General features: G+C 44.4%; 1 protein-coding gene across 2 annotated transcripts in view; it reads left to right on the forward strand.

Moving 5' to 3' along the window:
- The window catches only part of HDAC7 (histone deacetylase 7), a 50,035-nt gene that overhangs the window by 2,676 nt on the left and 27,207 nt on the right, over window positions 1–20,152 (forward strand). For both annotated transcript variants that reach the window (XM_044679390.1, XM_044679391.1), the window contains exon 2: window positions 18,420–18,470. In XM_044679390.1, the coding sequence (XP_044535325.1) occupies window positions 18,420–18,470 (51 nt within the window). The remainder of the gene's footprint in view (window positions 1–18,419; window positions 18,471–20,152) is intronic.

Genomic DNA, 20,152 nt, shown 5'->3' on the forward strand with positions numbered 1-20,152 from the left:
GAGATCATCTTGTAGTTAAACCTCTTCATTTGACAAATGAGGAAATTGAGACCCAGAGAAATGAAGTGACTTGTTCATCCTTCCCCAGTCTGAGCTTCTTGACCCCCAGGCCAGGGACCTATACTGTGCTTCCTGCTCAGGACCTTCTTATCCCTGTATATCTGTTCTGTGTCCATATTTCCTTCTCTTTTCTGGCTTCTCTGTGGCCCAAATCCTGAACAGCCTGTCCTGTGCCCTTTCTGCATATTCTCTTTACAACCCCAACTTGGCCTCAGTCATATTCTGGGCTGGGGCTTGGGGAAGGGGCCATGTAGTGAGATAGTCAGGGAGGCCTTTTGGAGGAGATCTGCCCAGTCTTCAAGGTCCCTATGGCTGGGTGTGTGTTTTGAATCTGTTCACTAGATGGGGCACTTCCTCTGGGACAGGAAGCTTAGATTTCCTGTGGGGGGGGGGGAGGAGAAGTGGGGGGCTTGATATTGGGGACATTGCTACTGTTGTTATGTGGATCTAACAGGGTATGGGATGTTGGCTTGGTGTTGTGTCTACCCTCCATACCTCCCCCCCCCCAGGAAACAAGCAAAGAGTGGGCATCAGTAGGAGGCCTCGACTGATGCTAGAGGAAAGGGGGTGGGGGTGGGTCTAAGGCAGTGGGGCTGGAAGGGCCAACACAGCAGGAAGCTGGGTCAGCAGGTGACCTAGCCGGGTATTGTGCTTCCTTGTTATATTTTCCCTTGTTTCTGTGGTAACTTTCCCAAAGGGATGTAGGGGTCCAGGACACTGGGAAATGCCCCCAAACAGCTCATTCCTTAGAGTATCGAGTATTGGATTAAAAATCTTTACATCCCATCAAATCCTAATCTCTTTGAACCCTCGGTTTATACCTATAACATTGGGAACCCTAGAAGAAGAGGTTGGAAAGTATACACAACAGTTTAGTGGGATAGAGGAAGGGCAGGAGTTGGGGGGGAATGGGGAGCAGTGGTTAGATAGGCTCTCTCCTGCTCTTGGTTTTCTCTGTTTCCTGGGATTGGAGACGTAAAACTGAGGGAAGCTAGATAATATAAAATGTGGGGCTTACAACACCAGGGAATGGGGACTACTCTTCCCAGGAAAGAGGAAGCTAGAAAGGAGTCCAGGCATTCAGAAGCTCTGTTTCCTCCATCCTTTTCTGCTTTTCCTTGCCTCCTCCCCATCTGGATTGCTAAGCCGAGATCAGAGTAATTTTGTCCAAAACACTCACTGTACCACTGGGCTTTCCAGCTGTCGGCCCACTTTTCTTGCTGAGTCCCTCTGTCAGTTAACTGCCAAGTGTGGTGAAGTGGGAGATGGGCAGGTATGTTCCTCTGATTAGAGCAGCTGGGAGGGAGGAAACATCAGAAGGTCTTGGACCAGCGCCAAGTGGCAGAATAAACTCAGGCCACTGTGTATATATATATGTATGTTTATGTAAGCAAATGTATTATCTGTGTCTGTATGCCCATATAAACACATGGATGCAAGTATATGTTGGTTGGCATATAGGGGAGTGCTGAGATAGCACGTGTGGAAGATAGATGTCCTTTTGTATTTATATGTATTTGCTATGTGCTATAGGTTGGGGTCTTTATAAGATATATGTAGTAGTGTGGCCTATAAGAGATTGGTACACATGTCAAACATGGGAGGGAACAGGTATGTGCCTGTTTCTAGAATGTACACATAAATGGAGGAATATTTTATCATTGATGCAAAATTTTAAAGCTGGAAAGGACCTTAGAGAGTGTATAGAACATGCTTTTCTTTCCACAAGTGAAAAAAACTAGGCCTAAAGCGATTAAGTGATTTACCCAGGCTTATGCAAGTAGTCAGTGGCAGGGCTGAAAAGAGAATAATACTACCATTAATAAGGAAAAGTAATTGGCATGGATATGGGGTAAAGGGAAGGGGAATACACATTTATAAAGCACCAACTATTTGCCAGGCACTGGGCTAAGTACTTTATAAATATTATCTCATTCAATCCTCTGGGATCAAACAGCTCTGGGATGTCGGTACTTTTATTATCCACATTTTGCAGATGAGGAAACTGAGGCAAAGAGGTTGAGTGACTTGCCCACGGACACACAACAAGTAAGTGTTTCAGGCCAGATTTAAAGCCAGGTCCTTCCGACTCCAAGCCCAGCTCTCTACCCACTGTACCACCTAGATACCTTTAAGGTTTGCAAAGTATTTTATAAGTGAGAAGGCAGTACAAGTACTGTAAGTGCTCCATTTCACAGTTGCGGAAAATGAGGCTTTAAGTGACTTGCCCAGGGTCACTCAGACAGTTAATGGCAGTGTCAAAACTAGACTGGAAGTTTCCTGATGCCCTTTTTGTCACAGAACCCAGCATCACTTTGTGGATAAGCAGGGGAGTGTATACGTGTGTGTGTGTGTGTGTGTGTGTGTGTGTGTGTGTGTGTGTGTGTGTGTGTGCATATACACATGTCACAGTGATGATGCCCAGATATTGGGTTCTCCGGACAGTAATCTAGAGCTGCCCTCTTCTCATCTCCTTCTCTCTGACATTGCTTCCCCCTTCACATTCAGGTTGTTTTTTAGTTCTTCCCTCCTCAGGGGAAAGCTAGAGCTGTTGGTCCACAAGTCAAATGCTTGGTGCTCAAACTAGTTTCTCTCTTTCAGAGCTACTGTGCCTAACGTTTTTATCTTTCTCATTGGGGTATATTTAGGCATCCACCTTCCCAGCCCCATTTATATTCCAGCCACATCTGGCTAATGGGCTGAGCGGGCATGGGACACACACGGAGTAGTGGTGCTCCTGACTAGGTCCTGAGTTGATGGAGAGTATGAGGGGCCATGCCTCAGCATATGAAATGAGCTGCCCTCTCAAAGTTCTCATAAGCCAGGTTGTGGGGTTAGGCCAGGGGGCTGATTTAGTTCAAGTTAAGGAGGAAATTTGGGGAGGCAGTCTTGGGGCCAACGAGGAGGGGGTGCAGGCAAGTGAAAGGAAAAGAGACTAGATAAGGCTCAGCTTTTGTGCCATATAATTGGTTTTTCTCTGTCCTTCCTGAACCTCCCTTCCCGGGCACTGGTCCTTTGAATTGGTTGAAGGGTCGTGTAGGGTTAGCCTTACTCTGAGGACCCTCCACTCTTGGCCCTTGCCTTCCTGCTAGCTACTTCTCTTCCCTCCCATCAAGCCACACAGAGCCCCAGGGTGCCATGTCCTTCTCTAATGGACCTAGGCTGGATATTTCTGCTTCCTCTGCAGTTTTGGGAATACTATAAGGTCTTTACCCTCACTTAGCATCTAAGCATTGCTTAGAACAGGGGTCGGCAACCTTTTTGGCCGTGAGAGCCATAAAGGCCACATTTTTTAAAATGTCATTTCGTGAGAGCCGTGCAGTGCTCACAGCGCTGCTCCTGTAACAGCGCCTGAAAAAAATGGACTTTATGGCTCCTGCAGAAAGAGCCACATCTGGCCCTCAAAAGAGCCAGCTATGGCTCGAGAGCCGTCCGTTGCCGACCCCTGGCTTAGAAGAATAGCCAGAGGAAAGGGACAGGACTGGAGAGAGACACCATAACTCCTGAGAAGACAGCACCAGAGAGCACTTCAGAGCCATAAAGAGGGAACAAGGTCTAAGAATTAGAACAGGGTTAGAGACAGACTTTGGAACTTGAGAGAAGGCTTGTTCAGGAAGAAGATACAGTCTGAAAGATAGGACAGGGCCAAAGACAAGGACCAGATTAGCCAAGGGATTCCCGGCCAGAGAGAAGAATGGGAACCACAGCTCTCATCTGTTCTAGTTCCTGTGTCCTTCTTGGAGAATGCCTGAGCCATTAGTTCCCAGATTGTATGGGGCTGCCATAGTTAAGGGATAGGTGGTTTGTTTAAGGCTGTCATAAGTTAGGTGAAAACCTTGGACCGAGTGCTGCTCATCCCTGTGCAGACTGGTTACCTTGTACTATAATTGTCTTCAGGATTAGAGTGGAGATAGTTCTTTGTGACAGTCCTCCGACATCTAGAACCTCTCATCCACTCTCTGTCCTCTGACTTCCCTGCCCCTTGAGTTGAGAAAGCCACTCCAGCCTCTGTCATTCATTCCCACATCAGATTGGCTAGAAGAATGTGTTCTCACTCAGACCTCCTGTGCAACCCCCACAGAGCACAAGTGCCTGCTTATCTGCTCTGCTTCTGATCTTCCCCAGCAAGATCAGCCCTTTGCTCCTTGGCAGATTATAGGGCAGGGGGCTAGGGTGATAATGAAGGGCCCAGATAAACTCTGGGCTTCAATGGCCTTGCCCTGACTTCCCTACCCTTTTATTTCCTCTCGCCCTACTCCCCAGCGTGGGTATGAGGGATCCTGCAGGGATTAGCAATTGTAGAATATCAGAAAGATTAGATATCCAGGGACTGTCTATAGGAGCCTATTGCTTGGTGCAATTGAGATACAAGATTCTCCAGTCTTAGCTGCCAGGTAACTCAGCCTCGGGAGCCTTTTTGTTTTTGTTTTTTTCCTGAAGTTCCAAGAATCCAGAATCTCCCCCTGACAGCAGATATTCTGATGTGCCAGAACCCCAAATAACACCCAGGATGCCAGGGTTGTATAAGGCGGGCTGGGGGCCACAATTTCAGAAAGAGTCTGGGGTGGGGGAATTTGGGAGTACGATTACAGCGCCCTTGTTTTGCTCAGTCTCAGGTCCCTTAAGCCTAGGCCCCATAAGCCCTAGCATCAGCCATCTAGGGTATCTCAGATTCGGAAATGTGTTCTCAGAATGACGGGGCTAGTAACACTGGGGGTGGGGGAAAGAGCCCCGGACAAGGGGGAGCCTGAGAGTTAAAAATAGCAACGACTTGGGTTTCAGTTAGCAAACGTGGAGCCTGGCAGCATGGAGGTGGGGGTGGAGATGAAGTGCTGTGTTTCCCCTGAGACCCAGGACTGAGTCACTGTGGAGATACTGACAAGTAGCCTCGTTGCCCCCGTCTCCCACCACCCCGATAAGCCCCTCCTGGTCCTTGAATGAAGGGAATTGACATTTCAGGAAACACTTGTTTTGATGTCAGACGTGGTAGGGCCTTACAAGAAGGGGAGAGTGAAGGAGGGTACAGAATCTCCTTGTTAGGCCTTTGAGACTATAACGTGGCTAAGGGGCCATTAACTCCTCACCTGTGCTCGTCTAGTGCCCACGTATCGTCTAGGAGAAAGGCTGTCCTACGTAGACTCGTCGGGAAATGGGGGGTGACTCTGGGAGCTTCGTTTGGCTTTTGCCACTCAAAAGTTGATCAGATTTGGGGATGGGGGGCAATCCGGAACAGGTTAACCTTGGAAGGGAACAGTTGGACTGAAGGTGTTGTAGAGCAGCAAAGTTTGAGGGTGGGGTAAGGGGAGAGGCAGGTTGTTGGAGACGAGGGACTCAAAGATTTCACTCAGCTTTTCTACACAAGGAGAACTAGGCCAAGTTCCCCAAGCCAGGCTTCTCCACCCATGCGGGACTTGGGAAAGCAGGTACGTCAGCAGCCAGAAGTTTTGTTGTGGATCCAAAATTTTCTCTCACCCCAACCCTCCACCCTCTCCTAATGAAGCAGGTCTCCCAAGTCAGCCAGGGGTCAACCACCTGGATTTGGGAAGCAGGTTGGCTGCTCTCTCCTTCTGGGGAAGGTCCAGGAATGGAATAGCCTCTGCTGGCCCCAACTTGGAGCACTATCTTTGTAAGCACTCAGGGAACTCTTTTCTTGGCAGTCCCAAAGAGAGACCCTTCCAGCCCAAACATGCTAGGAACATGGGACAGAAGAGAAATGGGAAGGCCACTGATGTCAGTCTTGAGTATTTCCAGCACAGAGGCCCTGAAAGTAGCATAAAATACTTCTCAAAATATGTTATTATGCAGTCAGAAGACATTCATTAGGTGCCTACTGTGTGCCTAGTCCTCTGCTGAGCTCGCAGGAATGTCATTGTGGATCTAGGGAATATAGAAAAATTAGAAGAAATTCTTATTGTCCTCAGGAGCTCAAAAATCAGGTCATTCTGATTAATGAGAGGGCCCTGAGACTATGTCAGAAGGAAAGGAAAACTGCCAGTAGTTAACTGCTACCTTATACAGCAAGAAGAACTGAAATTAGACACCAAGAAGAACTTTTTAAAGGCTTGTGAGATCCTGGAACAAAAATGAGAGATTGACCAAGCCAGAGGGCAGTAGATCTGCTCAGTGACCTGTGGCATGATCTATATTTGTTTTGCTTTTCTGAGTAGAGGGAGAAAATAGAAATGACAAAGCCTATGACAATGCTTTCTGCCTCCTAGGAAAATTGAGTGGCCATCATCCCCTCTGGAAATAAGGGAATAAGTTGGGTAGTAGCTCTGTGTAGCAATCTTAAGGTAAAGAAAGCCATCCCTTTACAATGCACTCCTTTAAGTGTTCCCCTTTATGGTTCAGGAAAAGGAAGAGATAATATGGAGGCTGTTATTGATCTAACTTCTGCCAGTCTCTTAGGACGTTAGGCAGAGGAATAAAATTATCAGATTATGGCTTGAAATGGAATACTTTGGCATCTACTAGAAGCAAAGAGCCCTATTAATTCATACCAACATTATATTAATGTGGTACCATTGGGAGTGCCAGCATTCATTGTTTTTTGCTCTTCGTAGACGCATGAATATTTGTGATATCACTGGCACAGGGCCTGGGAGCCATGTCCCCAGAGAATTTGCTTGGCCTCGGAAATAACCCTTTGCTTCCAGGCTAGAGCACGATTCCTACAGTGGCAAATGTCTTTTCTGTCTAGCATGAGGTTAAGAGTAAGGAGTGCAGTTGGTGTGGGAAGGATGGGAGGTATAGAGTTGGGATGTGATTGATGTATTACACTGGAGGGTCATGGGACCTTAGATTTAGATCTGTGAGGAACCTTAAAGGTCAACTAATATAACTCCCTAATTTGATAGATAAGAAAACAAGGTCCAGAGAAGTAGAATTACTTGCCCACATTTGAACAGGAAGCAAAAAATGGCAAGGCTGGAATTTGTGCCTAGCTTCCAAATTGAGCTCTCTTTTCATTGTACAGCTACCTCTGCCAACTAGCTAGCATCCCCTGCCCAGGGCATGCTTCAAGGTACATCTGTCTTATGATGAGACAGGGAGTGGGAGGCATCTTCCCTAAGGAGATCCAGAAACATGTTGGTTCTTAGGCTCAAATCTGGGAGGTAGGAAGATTTTGTTCTAGACAGTTTCAGTGTCATACTACCAAGGGGGAGGCAATGGACCGTGGATGCTGGGCTAGGAGTTAAGAACTAAAGCTAGGCTAGAAGGATCAGTTGCCCTGTGAATAGGAACCATCAAGACAAGGATAGAAAGGCTGAGCCTAAATGAAGACGGTCAGAAACCAGGTAGACAGATCCAAACCGAGAAGGCATAAATATGAGAGTCCAGAGTAAAAGCAGGTAGTTTTTTAAAGCTCAAGTTCAGGAATCGGAAGATCTACAGAAGCTTAAAAACCAAGGAAAAGCAAGTGCTTTATAATATTTATATTTTGTATTTATATCAGTTAGATACTATATATACTCATCCTCCTCAGCCAGGAGATTTTATGTACTACCTGGGTAGTGGAAGGAACACTGAACTCAGAGGGCCTACCTATGAGACAGTTAATCCCCCCTCCATGTCCCAAGCACAATCTACCAAAACAATTTAGAAAAACAGCTTCAAGGTGTGACTGGGACTGATAATGCATGCCTGCTCCCAATTTCAAAGGGAAGGTAGAAAAGAAAGCAAATAACAATTTAGGTTCATTGAAACAAAAAGCTTCCTAACAATCAGAATTATCAAAAAATAGAATGGGCCGATTTGTGAGTTAGTGGAGTCCCCCACTCCCCAGGGGTCTTCAAACTGGTGTGTTTTATTAAAGTTGTAAAAAGGATTCTTAATTCAAGGAAGAGTCCATTAGGTAGCCTTTAAGGTTCCTTCCAATTCTGTAACCTAAGCAAGTCACTTCACATCTCCTTGATTCCTCCTATCTACAATAAGGTCCCATATATGCCAGACAGTTTGACTAAATAATCTCTAAGGATCTTCTCAGCTTCATATCCTATGATTCATGCCCCTAGTTGGCTCACTTGAGGCCTTTTGGTAGAGGTGAGTGGATGCATCCTTGCCATGAGAGGGGAATAAAAAGATAGGATAGCTTTAACCTTTAAAAATAAGTTACTTCATTTTGTTTTTATATCACAGTCATACGACTCCCAACCAGTAAGCTCTCTCTCATAACCAAGAAAAATAAAATAGTGATATTGTATGTAACAGCTTGTACCAATAGTCCCCCACCTATCTGTTCAAAAGAGAGGGTGGTACATTTCTTCATCTCTTTTCCAAGGCCGAGATTATTAATTATAGTTACTTGGTGTTAAATTTCATTTTTTTTGTTCTTTTCAATTACATTGTTGTAATCATTCTTTTTTCTTTCCCCCCCTATTTTTCCTATTATTCCACTCTGTCATTTCAATCCAAGTCTTCCCATGTTTCTTTGCACAGTAATGACCCATTACATTCTTATACCACAGTTATTCAGCCATTTCCCACTTGATGAGGCTGAGGACATATCCAGTATTTTGCTTTGTGGTTTTTGTTGTTTTTTTTTTTTTTTGTCCTTACCACAAAAAGGTGTTGCTATGAATATTTTGGTATACACGGGACCTTTCTGTTTTTGACCTCTCTGGTCAAAGTGGTAGGATCTCTGGGTCAAAGAGCAGGAACAGCTGAGTAACTTTTCTTGAACGTTTCCAAATTATTTTCCAAAATGGTGGGACTAATTCATGGCTCTATCGGTAATGTATCCGTGTGCTTTGCTTTCCTATAGCCCCTCCATCGTTGACTATTTCCATCTTTTGTCATCTTTGCCAGTTTACTGAGTGTGAAGGGAAACCTCAGAGTTGTTTTAATTTGCATTTCTCTTATTATTAGTGATTTGGAGCAGCCTTTCATATGGTTGTTGATAGTTTGCAAATCTTCCTTTGAAAATGATTTGTTCATTTCCTTTGACCAGAGATAGATTTTGACACTCATGAACTCAAAACTTGATTAAAATAGGAAACACGTAACTTATAAGTCACAACAAACTTCCCAGTTCAGAGAGAATGGAAGTTGTCCCTGGAGATTATCAGCCATGAAATGGACCCCAAAGCTATCTAGCTTATGGGACAGAACCATTTTGTGAAATTTTTGTCAGGGGAAGGGCCGTGGGCTCCACAGACCTTCTTGTGGAAGAAGTCCAGATTAAGGTCTCTTGTCTTGACTATCCAGAGGAAGTAACATTGTGCTTCTTATCCTCTGCTCCAGCCTCTCTTCCTTCTTCCAGCTCGCTGCAGGGAAATCTATGGCTAAGGGGTGGCTGGAGATGGAGAAATTAAAATCTGACCTTAGACACTTACTAGCTGTATAGCTCTGATATAGACACCTGCCCCCATTTGCCTCAGTTTCCTCATCTGCAAAATGGAGATAATGATAACGCCTTTGAAGGACCCTGCTTTCATGTCCTTGGACTTTATGTCTTGGACCCCGGCATGTGCAGATTGGGTGGCTGCCAGGAGGATGCTCTGCATCCCGGATCCCTTTCTCCCCACCTCCACTATCTGCCACCTGCTTGTGCCCCCTCTAACGACACCGTGTGGGGTTACTTTGTTTGGCTCTCTAGTATGGATCTATTTACATCTGTACTTGTCTAGCCCGTTAAAAGGTAAGTTTTTTGTATGCCCCAGCACCTCGCCTGTCGCTTGCACACAGTAGACACTTAATACGTGCTTGTTGACTGATAAATGCCGCTTAATTAGCGCCCGGGGCCAGGCGCCCAGGAGGCCTTTCTCCCGCCCCCCCGTGGAGCCTCTCCCACTGTCATGGTGACGGCCACTTCCTGTTTGACTCACGCTAAGCGGGAGCAGAAAGAAGGGGCCAGCCGGGCTCCCAGCCGACACTGCCGGCCTCGTGGGGCTGTTTACAACAGAAGCATGTGGGATTCCCAGAAAGAGGCTCCAAACCGGACATCCTGAGGTAGCAAAATACCCAGGTGTCACGGGCTAAAAATATCCTTGTGGCTGCTCAAAGGTGCTGGCGCCGGGGGCGGGGTACAAGCCACGGTGGGAGAAAGCGCCTGCCCTACCCCTTGCCACGGTTTCCCAGCCTGCTGGGTTTCTGGCTTCTCCCTCTCAGCCTCGCTTAGCCTGGCCTTCTGGCCGGGCACGTACCCCACTCGTTGCTGTGGATGGGCGCTATCTTCCCGCCCTCCATCCCTACAGGCGCCCCTTTGCTGCGGGAGGCCAGCCCGCCTGGCCCCCACTGTACTGCCAGGAGGGGTGACTCTCCTCCATGACTGACACGGCTACCTCCTCTCCAGTAGAAAAGAATCAGGAGGCATGGATGGACCAGTGGAATTAGGGGGTAGCAGCAACGCTCTGTCCCACTCCTCACCCCCAAAGTACTAACTTGAGGCTCCATCAGGGACTTCAGGATTGGTACAGCAAAGCCAGGGCGGACGTGGGGAATGTCCCCTCCCCCTCCCTCTCCCCCTCCCTCTCCTACGAAAAATAGTATTGCTCCTCTTCCTTTATTGCCCGTTGCCTCGTTGTCCCACCGTCTTTCTTTTAAGCCCTCACCTTCCGTCTTGGAGTCCGGAGTCAATACTGAGTATTGGCTCCAAGGCAGAAGAGTGGTCAGGGAGGCAGTGGGGGGTCTCCATTAGACTCTTGAGAGCTCCTTGAGAGGAGGGGCGGTCTTTGGCTTTCCTCGGTGCTTACCACAGTGCCTGACACATAATTCTTAATAAATGCATATTAATTGACTGGTTGACCATCATTTGTCCTGAATTGTTCAAAATATATTCCTACATTTTGCCTTCAGTTGACTATAAACATGCTTCATTCGTGTCATAAATTGAGCTTACATTTAAATATTAAGTGGCTAGGTGACCTAGTGAATAGTGTGCTGTGCCTGTCGGGAAGATGAGTCTTCCCGAGTTCAAATATGCCTCAGATACTTAATAGCTATATGGCCATGGGCAAGTCCCTCAACCTTGTTTGCCTCAGTTTCTTCATTTGTTAAATGAACTGGAAAAGGAAATGGCAACCCACTCTTGTACCTCTGCCAGCCAAGAAAACCTGAAATGGGGTCACAAAGAATCTGACACAACTGAAACAACTAAACAAACAACAAAATGTGTCAGATACAGGACTGAGAATAAAAAAGATGAAAACAGTTATTATATGGGGTAAGAATGTCCTATTTTGCTTATGTGATGACTGAGATTTATTTGACTCTGTATTGGTCTCTTTTAGCACTAAATTCTAAGATCCTATTCTTCATCTTCATTGCTATTCTCAACTTTCAGCTGTGTATTTGTCCACATCAGCTGACCTATAAAAAATGGAAGTGATGGATAAAGGACCAACTAGGTTCTGAGGATTCAAATACACAAGTGAGACAGTCTTTGCCTCCAAAGTGATTACATTCTGCTGAGGGAATATAACGTTTTCCAAGAGAAATATAGGATATATGCAAAATAAATATACATAGCGAGAGGTATGGGCACTAACAACCATGAAAATCTTGAAAAAAGATCTCTCCAAGAAGCTGGCACTTTAGCTGAAACTCAAAGGGAGAGCATTCCAGATAGAAGGGACCACCGGTGCCAAGGCTCAGAAGCAGAAAAGCAAATAGGCCAATTTGCCTAGAATGTGTGAGGGAAAATGGTATGTGTATCGGCTTGGAAAGATAGATTGGACAAATTGTAAAGAGCTTTGTAAAAATCCCAGAGAAGAGTTTGTATTATATCCCAGAAGTAGAAGGGGCAGGGAAATGACATGGTCAGAATTCTGCTTTATAAATATTAATTTGGCAACCATGTAGAGGAGAGCTTGGAGTAGGAGAGTGACTGGATAAAGGCAGACCAAGTAGGAAGTGATTGCAGTAGTTCGGGAGATGGATGATGAGGGCCCACACTAGGGTGATTGTGGTATGCATAGAGGGAAGTTGTAGATGGATCTGTAGTGAAAAGGGGGAGCAGATGAGTACAGAATATGGAGGATAGAAAAAAGAAATGGGAACAGTACTAGGGAGAAGAATGAAACCAGTAGGGACCAGAAGGAGTGGAGATTGAACAAGGATAAAATAGAGGTGATGAAGAGAAAATAGAGAAGAAGGAATGAAGTAGCCAGAAACGTATAGAACCAAAGATGGAAAGAAATAGAGCCAGATGGAGAGGTAGCAGACAGGTGGTAGAGGAAGCTGGCGAATGGCCATTTGTGGCAACCAGGTTTTATGTGATAAGAGGTTTCCCTAGCAGTTCCTGGCATTTTGAGTTTAGAAGACTGCACAGCAAGAAGTGAAAGTCCTAGAACTAAATATTAACAAACCTTCCTCATGAAAGACAAAGACTTCTACGTTATTATCTGTTTCTTCACCAACTCCCTTCCCACCCCTTGCCCTATTACAGGAAGAATAGCCTCTTTCTTAGCACAGACTATCCCTTAATTTCCTGTATTAGTGTGACACAATCTTGGGAGGCAGGATGTCTGAATCCATCTTGAAACCAACTCATGCCTGAAATTTCTTATGAGCTCTGGCAGGGAAATGTTTCTGAGTAAACATGGTACAGTGGAAAAGAATACTGGATTAGAAATCAGAAGATGTAGGTTCGAATCCCCCATCATCATCTAGGTCACCTTGGTCAAGTCATTTAATTTCTCTGAGGTTCTTCGTTTAGACAATAAAGAGGTTGGATTAGATGGCTCCTAAGGTCTCTTCCAGCTCCTTTAACTGTTCTCACCCTTTAGACATTCCAGACCTTCCAATCAAAAAGTAGAAACAAAATTCAAGATGGAAGGGGTCTTCAACCAGAGATATAGAACCAAAACTCTAATCTCTTGGGCCTGTTTTCTCTCCCCTCGTTTGGTTACAAGGACAGCTTCTCTATGATCCCAGATTCCCCTGCCTCTTCCCAGCTGACTGGCTAAAAAAGGGAAGGTATGACTGATTTTTATGGGTTTGAAGTATAGGAAAGGAGCTGAGCTATTAGTCTGATATGCACCACAGAGTGCAGACAGTGATATTTCTGGTGTGCAGCAAAACCAATAAGAGAACCAATTGATCAGATAGAGACCAAGAACATAGGCAGGTTCTTGAAGCTTACTAGCCGAATGTTACTGCCAGTAATGTTTTTAATCTCTTATCACCTTCCTCACTTCTGAACTGCTGAGTGAGACTAAAGCCAAAAGCTTGGATCACAAATAAGGAGCTGGAGAATTAGATGATAATGAAGGTTAAAGGGATTGAGGTTGGTAGACATGTTGGTGCTGGGACTATTTGCTGCCATTTGGGACACTCCTACAGCAAGTGGTTGGATCTTTCAGGGCAAGATGAGACATGAGTTCCTAGGTCTTTCTGGCTCAGTAGCTATGTGGCCAGGTAACCCAGTTGTGGAGTAAATAGGGTATTTCAATGGGAGCAATCTCAGCAAGACCTGGACACCTTGAGGCTTCAGCTCTCCAAGGAGGGGAGATAAGGTTCATCTTTGCAACCCTATAAGAGAAGAAAGAGAAAGGAAACTAGAAGGAAGGATCTTTGGAGACAGAAGAGTCCCATGCTACAGGTTGCTATGATTAGCTGGATTGGCCAGACATACTTCTTACTTTGCCCCACCCCACCCTCAGTCTTCCACCTCCATTTTTCTCATCCCCTGGGTGTTCCTTTTTACTCCCTTCTTTACTCATTGTTTCAGCTCTTCCTAATAGTAAGCAACCACGTTTCTTGGAGATGATAAGAGAGCAAGGTATCCCAAATTCAACAGCAGACTAAGAATCAAAGTGTTTATATTCTGGTTCTGTTTTAAACTTCAAAAACCTTAAATGAGTTGTTTTTCCACTGCAGACCTTTGTTTCTCCCCTATGTGACAAAGGGAAAAAGGTGTCTGCCAGGGTTCCCTTTCTACCCCCGGTATGGCTTCAGGCTTCCTCGCTGAGCACAGTGTTCCGGGATGCCAAATGATTTCACCAGGAATTGCTTTCAGAAAAGCAGCCCCAGTTGCCAGCACATAGGGCTTTTTTGAGCATTGTTTATAACCCAGGTTGTTAGAAAACATCCTTTTCAAGCCCAGTAACAAACACTTCAGAGTTCAGGGCCATTGATTCTTTTCCTCCCTGGAGAGAAAGCATGGTGCCTGATGCATGGGGTTACCAGGCCTGAGCAGGAGCTCTGAGGAATCTGGCTGAATTCCAAGGCATCAAAGCTGGTGACATTCACTGACCTGGTGTGGCTGGGCTGGAACAAAGTGGAGGAGGAGTTGAGAGAGATTGCATGCTCTGCAGAGCCTGTTGCCTTTTGGATGGATGTTGATTTGATTCGGCTTGTCTTTCAAGAGTCTTGATGAAAGGTGGACCTGGAAGACCAAGGGCAGTCAACTCATCTTTTCTGGTGGGGGATCAGGTAGAGCTTGTTTGGGAAAATGGAGATCTTGATAGATCCCAGAGAGGGAAAACCCACCTGAGGAGGAGCATCTGCTCTCATTGTCAAAGGAAATACCAACATTTAAAGGCCTATGTTGATTTTAGAGCAAGTGGCTAGGAAGGAGCATGTGTATTAACTGAACAAATAACTATTGGGTATCTGTCATTGGTAGTCCTCTAGCCCTACACTGTGGTAGGGGCATTTAGAAATATGGAGGAATAGAACACAGTGTCTGAGATAAGCTTAAAATCTAGATGGGGAGACAAATCGAGTGAATTAAAAAGGGCACAACACCAATCCGTGAGTCAGTGCCCAAACTCATTGGTACCATGGGAAGTCATCAAGATTCAAAAAAATTTTTTATCTTTATTTTAATAACAAATTTCCACATAAGTTTTCCAAAGTTATATTATGCATGTAGTCTTCTTCCCTTCTTCCCTCACCCCTCCCAGAGTTGACAAGCAGTTCAATCTGGATTATACATATATTATCACACAAAACTTATTTCCATATTTATTAATTTTTGTAAGTGAATAATAATCTTATAAAACCCAAACCCCAAATCATATACCCAAATAAACAAGTGATAAATTATATGTTTTCATCTGCATTTCTACTCCAACAGTTCTTTCTCTGGAGGTGGATAGCATTCCTTTTCATAAATCCCTCAGAATTGTCCTGGATCATTGTATTGCTGTTAGTAGCAAAATCTATCACATTTGATCATCCCACAGTATTTAAGTTACTGTGTATAACGCCCTCCTGGTTCTGCTTATTTCGCTCTGCGGCAGTTCCCATAGGTCTTTCCAGTTCTTTCTGAAATCATCCTGCTCATCATTCCTTATTGCACAATAGTATTTCATCATCATCATATACCACATTTTGTTCAGCCATTCCCCAATTGAGAGAGTCATCAAGATTATTAAAAGTCAAGGAAGTGAAAGAAAGAGATCGTTTTGTCCTGAAGAATTCAAAGAAAGCTATAAAGAAGAGGTGGTATTTGAATTGGACTTTGAAGGATGGATAGGCAAGGAGGGAAGCAGACCCAGTAGTATAAATTAAAGCAGGAGTGCTTCTGGTGTGTTTTGGGATGCTGAACAAGAGGCAGAATTAAGGGGGTGGGGGGAGGACAGTGAATGGGTAAGTATGCTTCTATACTCTCCTATGTACTGAGTATAGTGCCCTCAGGGACTTCTCGGGCCACAGTCTTTGGAAGTAGCTGCTGCTAAGAGGCAAACCAGAACAAAGCAGCACCAGCCAGTTGGCTTTCTTAAAATTTCCTAAGTGCTTCTATAAGTGGCACCAAGATGGCTTGTGTTCACCTACGCACCATTCCCTCTCCTTTTTTCCTGAGCCCTGTTGACCTCTCCCACTCTCACTTTTTCTAGGCTTGAGCTAAGCAATTTTACTATGGGGATCACAAGACATGACTCAACACCCACTCATGTTGGTAAAGAAAGTTTGGACCTAATACCTCTCCAACCAGCCACTGTACCCCGTCTGATACCCTTTCCCTAGACTTCAGCCTCAGCGCTGAATTTAAGATTAAGGGCCTGGCATATATTATTCTTATCATTCTTTGTATCCCTGCTTTTCCCCTTAAGTTCTTTCCCTGACTTTGGCTCCTGCCCTCTCCACCCCCACTCCCATGCACACAAACGTTTGTCTCTGCCTCATTCTTCCCTACCTGTCTCTTGTCTCCTTTCTCCAGAAGAGCTCTCGGGTGCCAGCCAAGTCTGTAGGACTTTTAGGCTATGTTCCAACTTGTGGGCCCTACATTCCCCAGAAACTAAGATGAAGTGGCTGGATCCAACAGCCTAGGAAAGATAACCTGTTCTTTGCCGCAAGGCAGCTAGAGGAGGGGAAGGGGAGGCTAATGAGAGATGGTCCTCTCTCCAGTATGTCAGGTCACATCCTGTCTTGCCACTTAAACTTCACTTCCCTTCTCCTAGTTCTCAGGTCTTCTCTGACTCATCTCCAGCTTTCCTAGAGCTTAGTTCTCCAGCCTTCACTAATGACTGGCATTTTCACTTCAGCCTTTGTCTCTATAATGATTTGATGTGGCTTTTTTTTTCAAGAGCCTTGATGAAAGGAGGACCTGGAGGACCAAGAGCAGTCACCTCATTTTTTTCTGGTGGGGGATCTGGGTAGAGCTTGTTTGGGAAAATGGAGGTTTTGATAAATCCCAGAGTGGGAAAAGAACTCTCATCTGGAGAGGGGCATCTGCTCACATTGTCAGAGGAAATGCTAAAGGTCCATGCTGATTTTAGGATAATTGGCTAGGAAGAAGTATATGTAACACACTGGACTTAAAGTCTAGGCTCCAAGCCTGACATTGCCACTACTCCCTGTATAAGTGATCTAGGACAAGTTACCTAATATCTCTAAGCCTCAGTTCCCTCATCTATAAAATGAGGCTAATAATATTTATTAAATAATCACCCAAAGTGCTTCCTGTAGACCTTGGGAGGATCTACATAGGTAAATACTTTGTAATCACTAAATACCATACAAAACAAAATGATGTTGTTATTAGTCTTGAGAGGTAAAATAGTGGTAGAAAGCCAGCCTTAAAGTTAGGAAGACTTGTGTTCAAGTTCCATCTCTGATAAATGCTGACAGTGTGACCCTGAACAAGTCTCTCTAGAAATTCTCCAAGACAGTTGCTGAGAAATTTTCTGCATTGATAAGAGTTTCTAAGTAAAATATTTATTAAGCACTTACCACCGTGCTAAGACCAGAAGTCTCAGACATTTAGCACCCTGATTTGTGAGTCACTTCAAGCATCTCCTCATCCAAACTATAGAAGCATCTTTTGGCTGCCCACCATGGTGAACAGTTACTGTCTCAGTGCAGGGATCCTCTAAAGATGAGATTAGAGGGAAGGGACTGTCAAAATGGTACAGTTGTCTTTTCATGAAACAATTTTAGACCAGACAGCTACAGGATGGAAAGCAGAATGGGCTAATAGAAAGAGTACTGGATTTGTAAGTCAATGAGCCTAGGTTTGAATCTCACTTCTGCTATTTTCTCCTTGCATAATGTTGGGCAAGCAGTTCTCAGCTTTGGTTCCTTGTCCATTAAAAGAGGGGATTGGATTAGATCTGGATTTCTTAACACTTTTGTATGTTGTACCCCTCTTTGGCAGCCTCACTAAGGCTATGGACAATGGATAAATGAATAAATGAGTAAATGAAGCATTTATGTATGTTGATTTATTTATATCTATTCATTTATTGTGATTACTAAGTACGAAGCACTGTTCTAAGTGCTGGGGACACAAATAGAGAAACAAAATAGTCCCTTCTCTCAAGAAATTCACCTTCTTATAGAGAGACAACAAGGTTTCAGCTGTAAGACAGAAGGAAATGCCCCATGTTCCTTAGGATGCAGTGACAAAAAAAGGTTGTGATACTTTTCTTTCATGTAATTTCCACTGATAAAATAATAGCAGTTTCTGATATTAAACCATTTGACAAATGCTAAGGACTTTGGTATCAGAATAACATTTTAAATGTATAATATAAAATATATAGGATTACAAAGGAAACTAATTATGCCAAAATAGAATTAACAAGATAGTTTTTAAAATAAGTTCGTGAACTTGAGAACTGCTGGGCTAGATAATCTCAGTGGGCCTTTTCTAGGCCTAAGTATGTTTGTTTTTTTAAATCTTGTATCTAAGAAATTCATTTGGATAGGTAGGAGAAGGGCTGAGAAACATCGCCCTCAGCCAACACCTGTCTTTGATGATGAGAAGACAGTAGCTCCTCTTTTCTTGATGGCTGAGAATCCAGGTTTATGGGAGCTCAGGCTGATATGAAGTTGAGGTAAATAGAAAGTCCTAAGATCCCCTAGTATTGGTCCTTTCTTTTCTTTTCATTATGCCCAGAAAAGCACGATCCTTCCTTAATCTTACTCTACTCCCTGCAGCTTCCTCACTCATCTTTCTCTCTTTGCAGATGGGACCCAGGTGAGCCCTGGCCCCCAGTATCCCAGCCCCACTGGCACAGGTAAGAATTGGGTCTCAAGGTTGGGAATTTGGAGGATGATACAGACAGGACACAGAAAGAACAGGAAACTGACACAATTTCCAAAATAGACAAGAAAAGGAGGAAAGCCAAGCCTCTAGGGAGATGTGGAAGTGGGATTCTGGGTTTCTGGCAAGTAGGGAGAAAAGTCAATTTATTTCATAGGGAAGGGTTGAAGAGTAGGGCTTATAAAGCCAGATCTCATAGGCTCTTCTAGATCTTTTCCCTCATTTGGGGGAGCTCAAAAGGGAAGAAGACAGATCCTCTTCTTACATCTATTAAGTCTTATCAGGGGACAAGGTGGGGGGGGGGTGAAGAGAAGGACAGGATCTATCTATGCTCTGTTGTTTAGACTTTGGGAAATGGAATGTGTTTAGTCCTTGTGTGAGAGGTTATGTACAATTTGTCCATTTCGTTTGATCTTCACAATAACCCTGGGAAGGAGGAAGGGAAAGTATTATCATACCCATTTTATAGATGAAGAAATTAAAGCTCAGAAAAGTTACTTGCCCAAGATCACCCAACATTCAGTGGTAGAACTAGGACTCCAATCCAGGCCTTCTGACTTCAAGTCCAATAAGTCCTATAGCTTTATCTCATGGTCCCATGTCTTTCTAAAAAATATTGTATTTTTTCCTAATTACATACAATAATAATTTTTAATATGTTTTCAAAATGTTAAGATCCAAATTGTTTTTCTCTCTCCTTTTCCTCCCCTTGCCCTGAGATAAAGTAACCTGAGCTAGGCTATACATGTGTGATCATGCAAAACACATTTTCACTTTGGTCACATTGTGAAAGAAGGCTCACGTAAAACAAACAGCACTATCCCCCCGCCATATAAAGTGAAAAATAGTATGCTTCAGTCTGCATCCAGGCTTCATCGTTTCTCTGGAGGTGAACATCATGCTCCCATGTCTTTTCCCCCTTCCCCTTCCTTCCCAGATACCCGAAATCTTGGTTTATGCCCCATCCATCACTTCCCCAGGCCTTCCTGCTTTTTCAAATCTATCCTGTTCTAGTAAGGTTAGGACATGAAGATTCAGAGCTCGTCTGCTTAAAGAATTGAGTGTGAGATCTACAAATAAGAGAGGTGGGGATGGGCACGGACTCAGCTGTGCTGGAGTAGCAGGGAGGGAAAAGCAAAAGGAGCTACATAATCCTGACTCCTACTGCAAAAATGTAACAAGGAAAGCCACTCTTCTGGTGCACGTATGACACCATTTTAGCTGCTGTGGGGGGAAGAAGTACTGAGGGAGATAGGGAAAATGCCAGATGAGTAGTACAGAGTGTAAGAAATCTGGTAAGACATCATGGAGGAGTGGGGCCTTGAGTTGGACCTTGAAGAATGGATAGAGTAGAGATAAACAGCAAAGAGTAAGGAGGACTGCCCAGCAAGAGGAGCTATGTGAGCCAAAGCATGGAGTGCTCGAAGGACAGCGAGTGAAGTTGTTGGACTGGAACAGAGAGCTTGTGTAAGCAAGTAATGAGGATAGATCATGGAGGCTTCTTATGAGAGGGTTTCCCAGGCAGCGACCCACCTGAGCAGCCCTCTAGCCAGTTGGCAGGAGTTGATTGGGTTAGTCCTTTAAAGTTTGCAAAGAACTTATATAGATTATCTCATTTGCTCTTCACAATTTACTGAGACAACTGTTATTATTAAA

This window comes from Gracilinanus agilis, chromosome 5 (genome assembly GCF_016433145.1).
Source record: "Gracilinanus agilis isolate LMUSP501 chromosome 5, AgileGrace, whole genome shotgun sequence".
NCBI lineage: Eukaryota > Metazoa > Chordata > Mammalia > Didelphimorphia > Didelphidae > Gracilinanus > Gracilinanus agilis.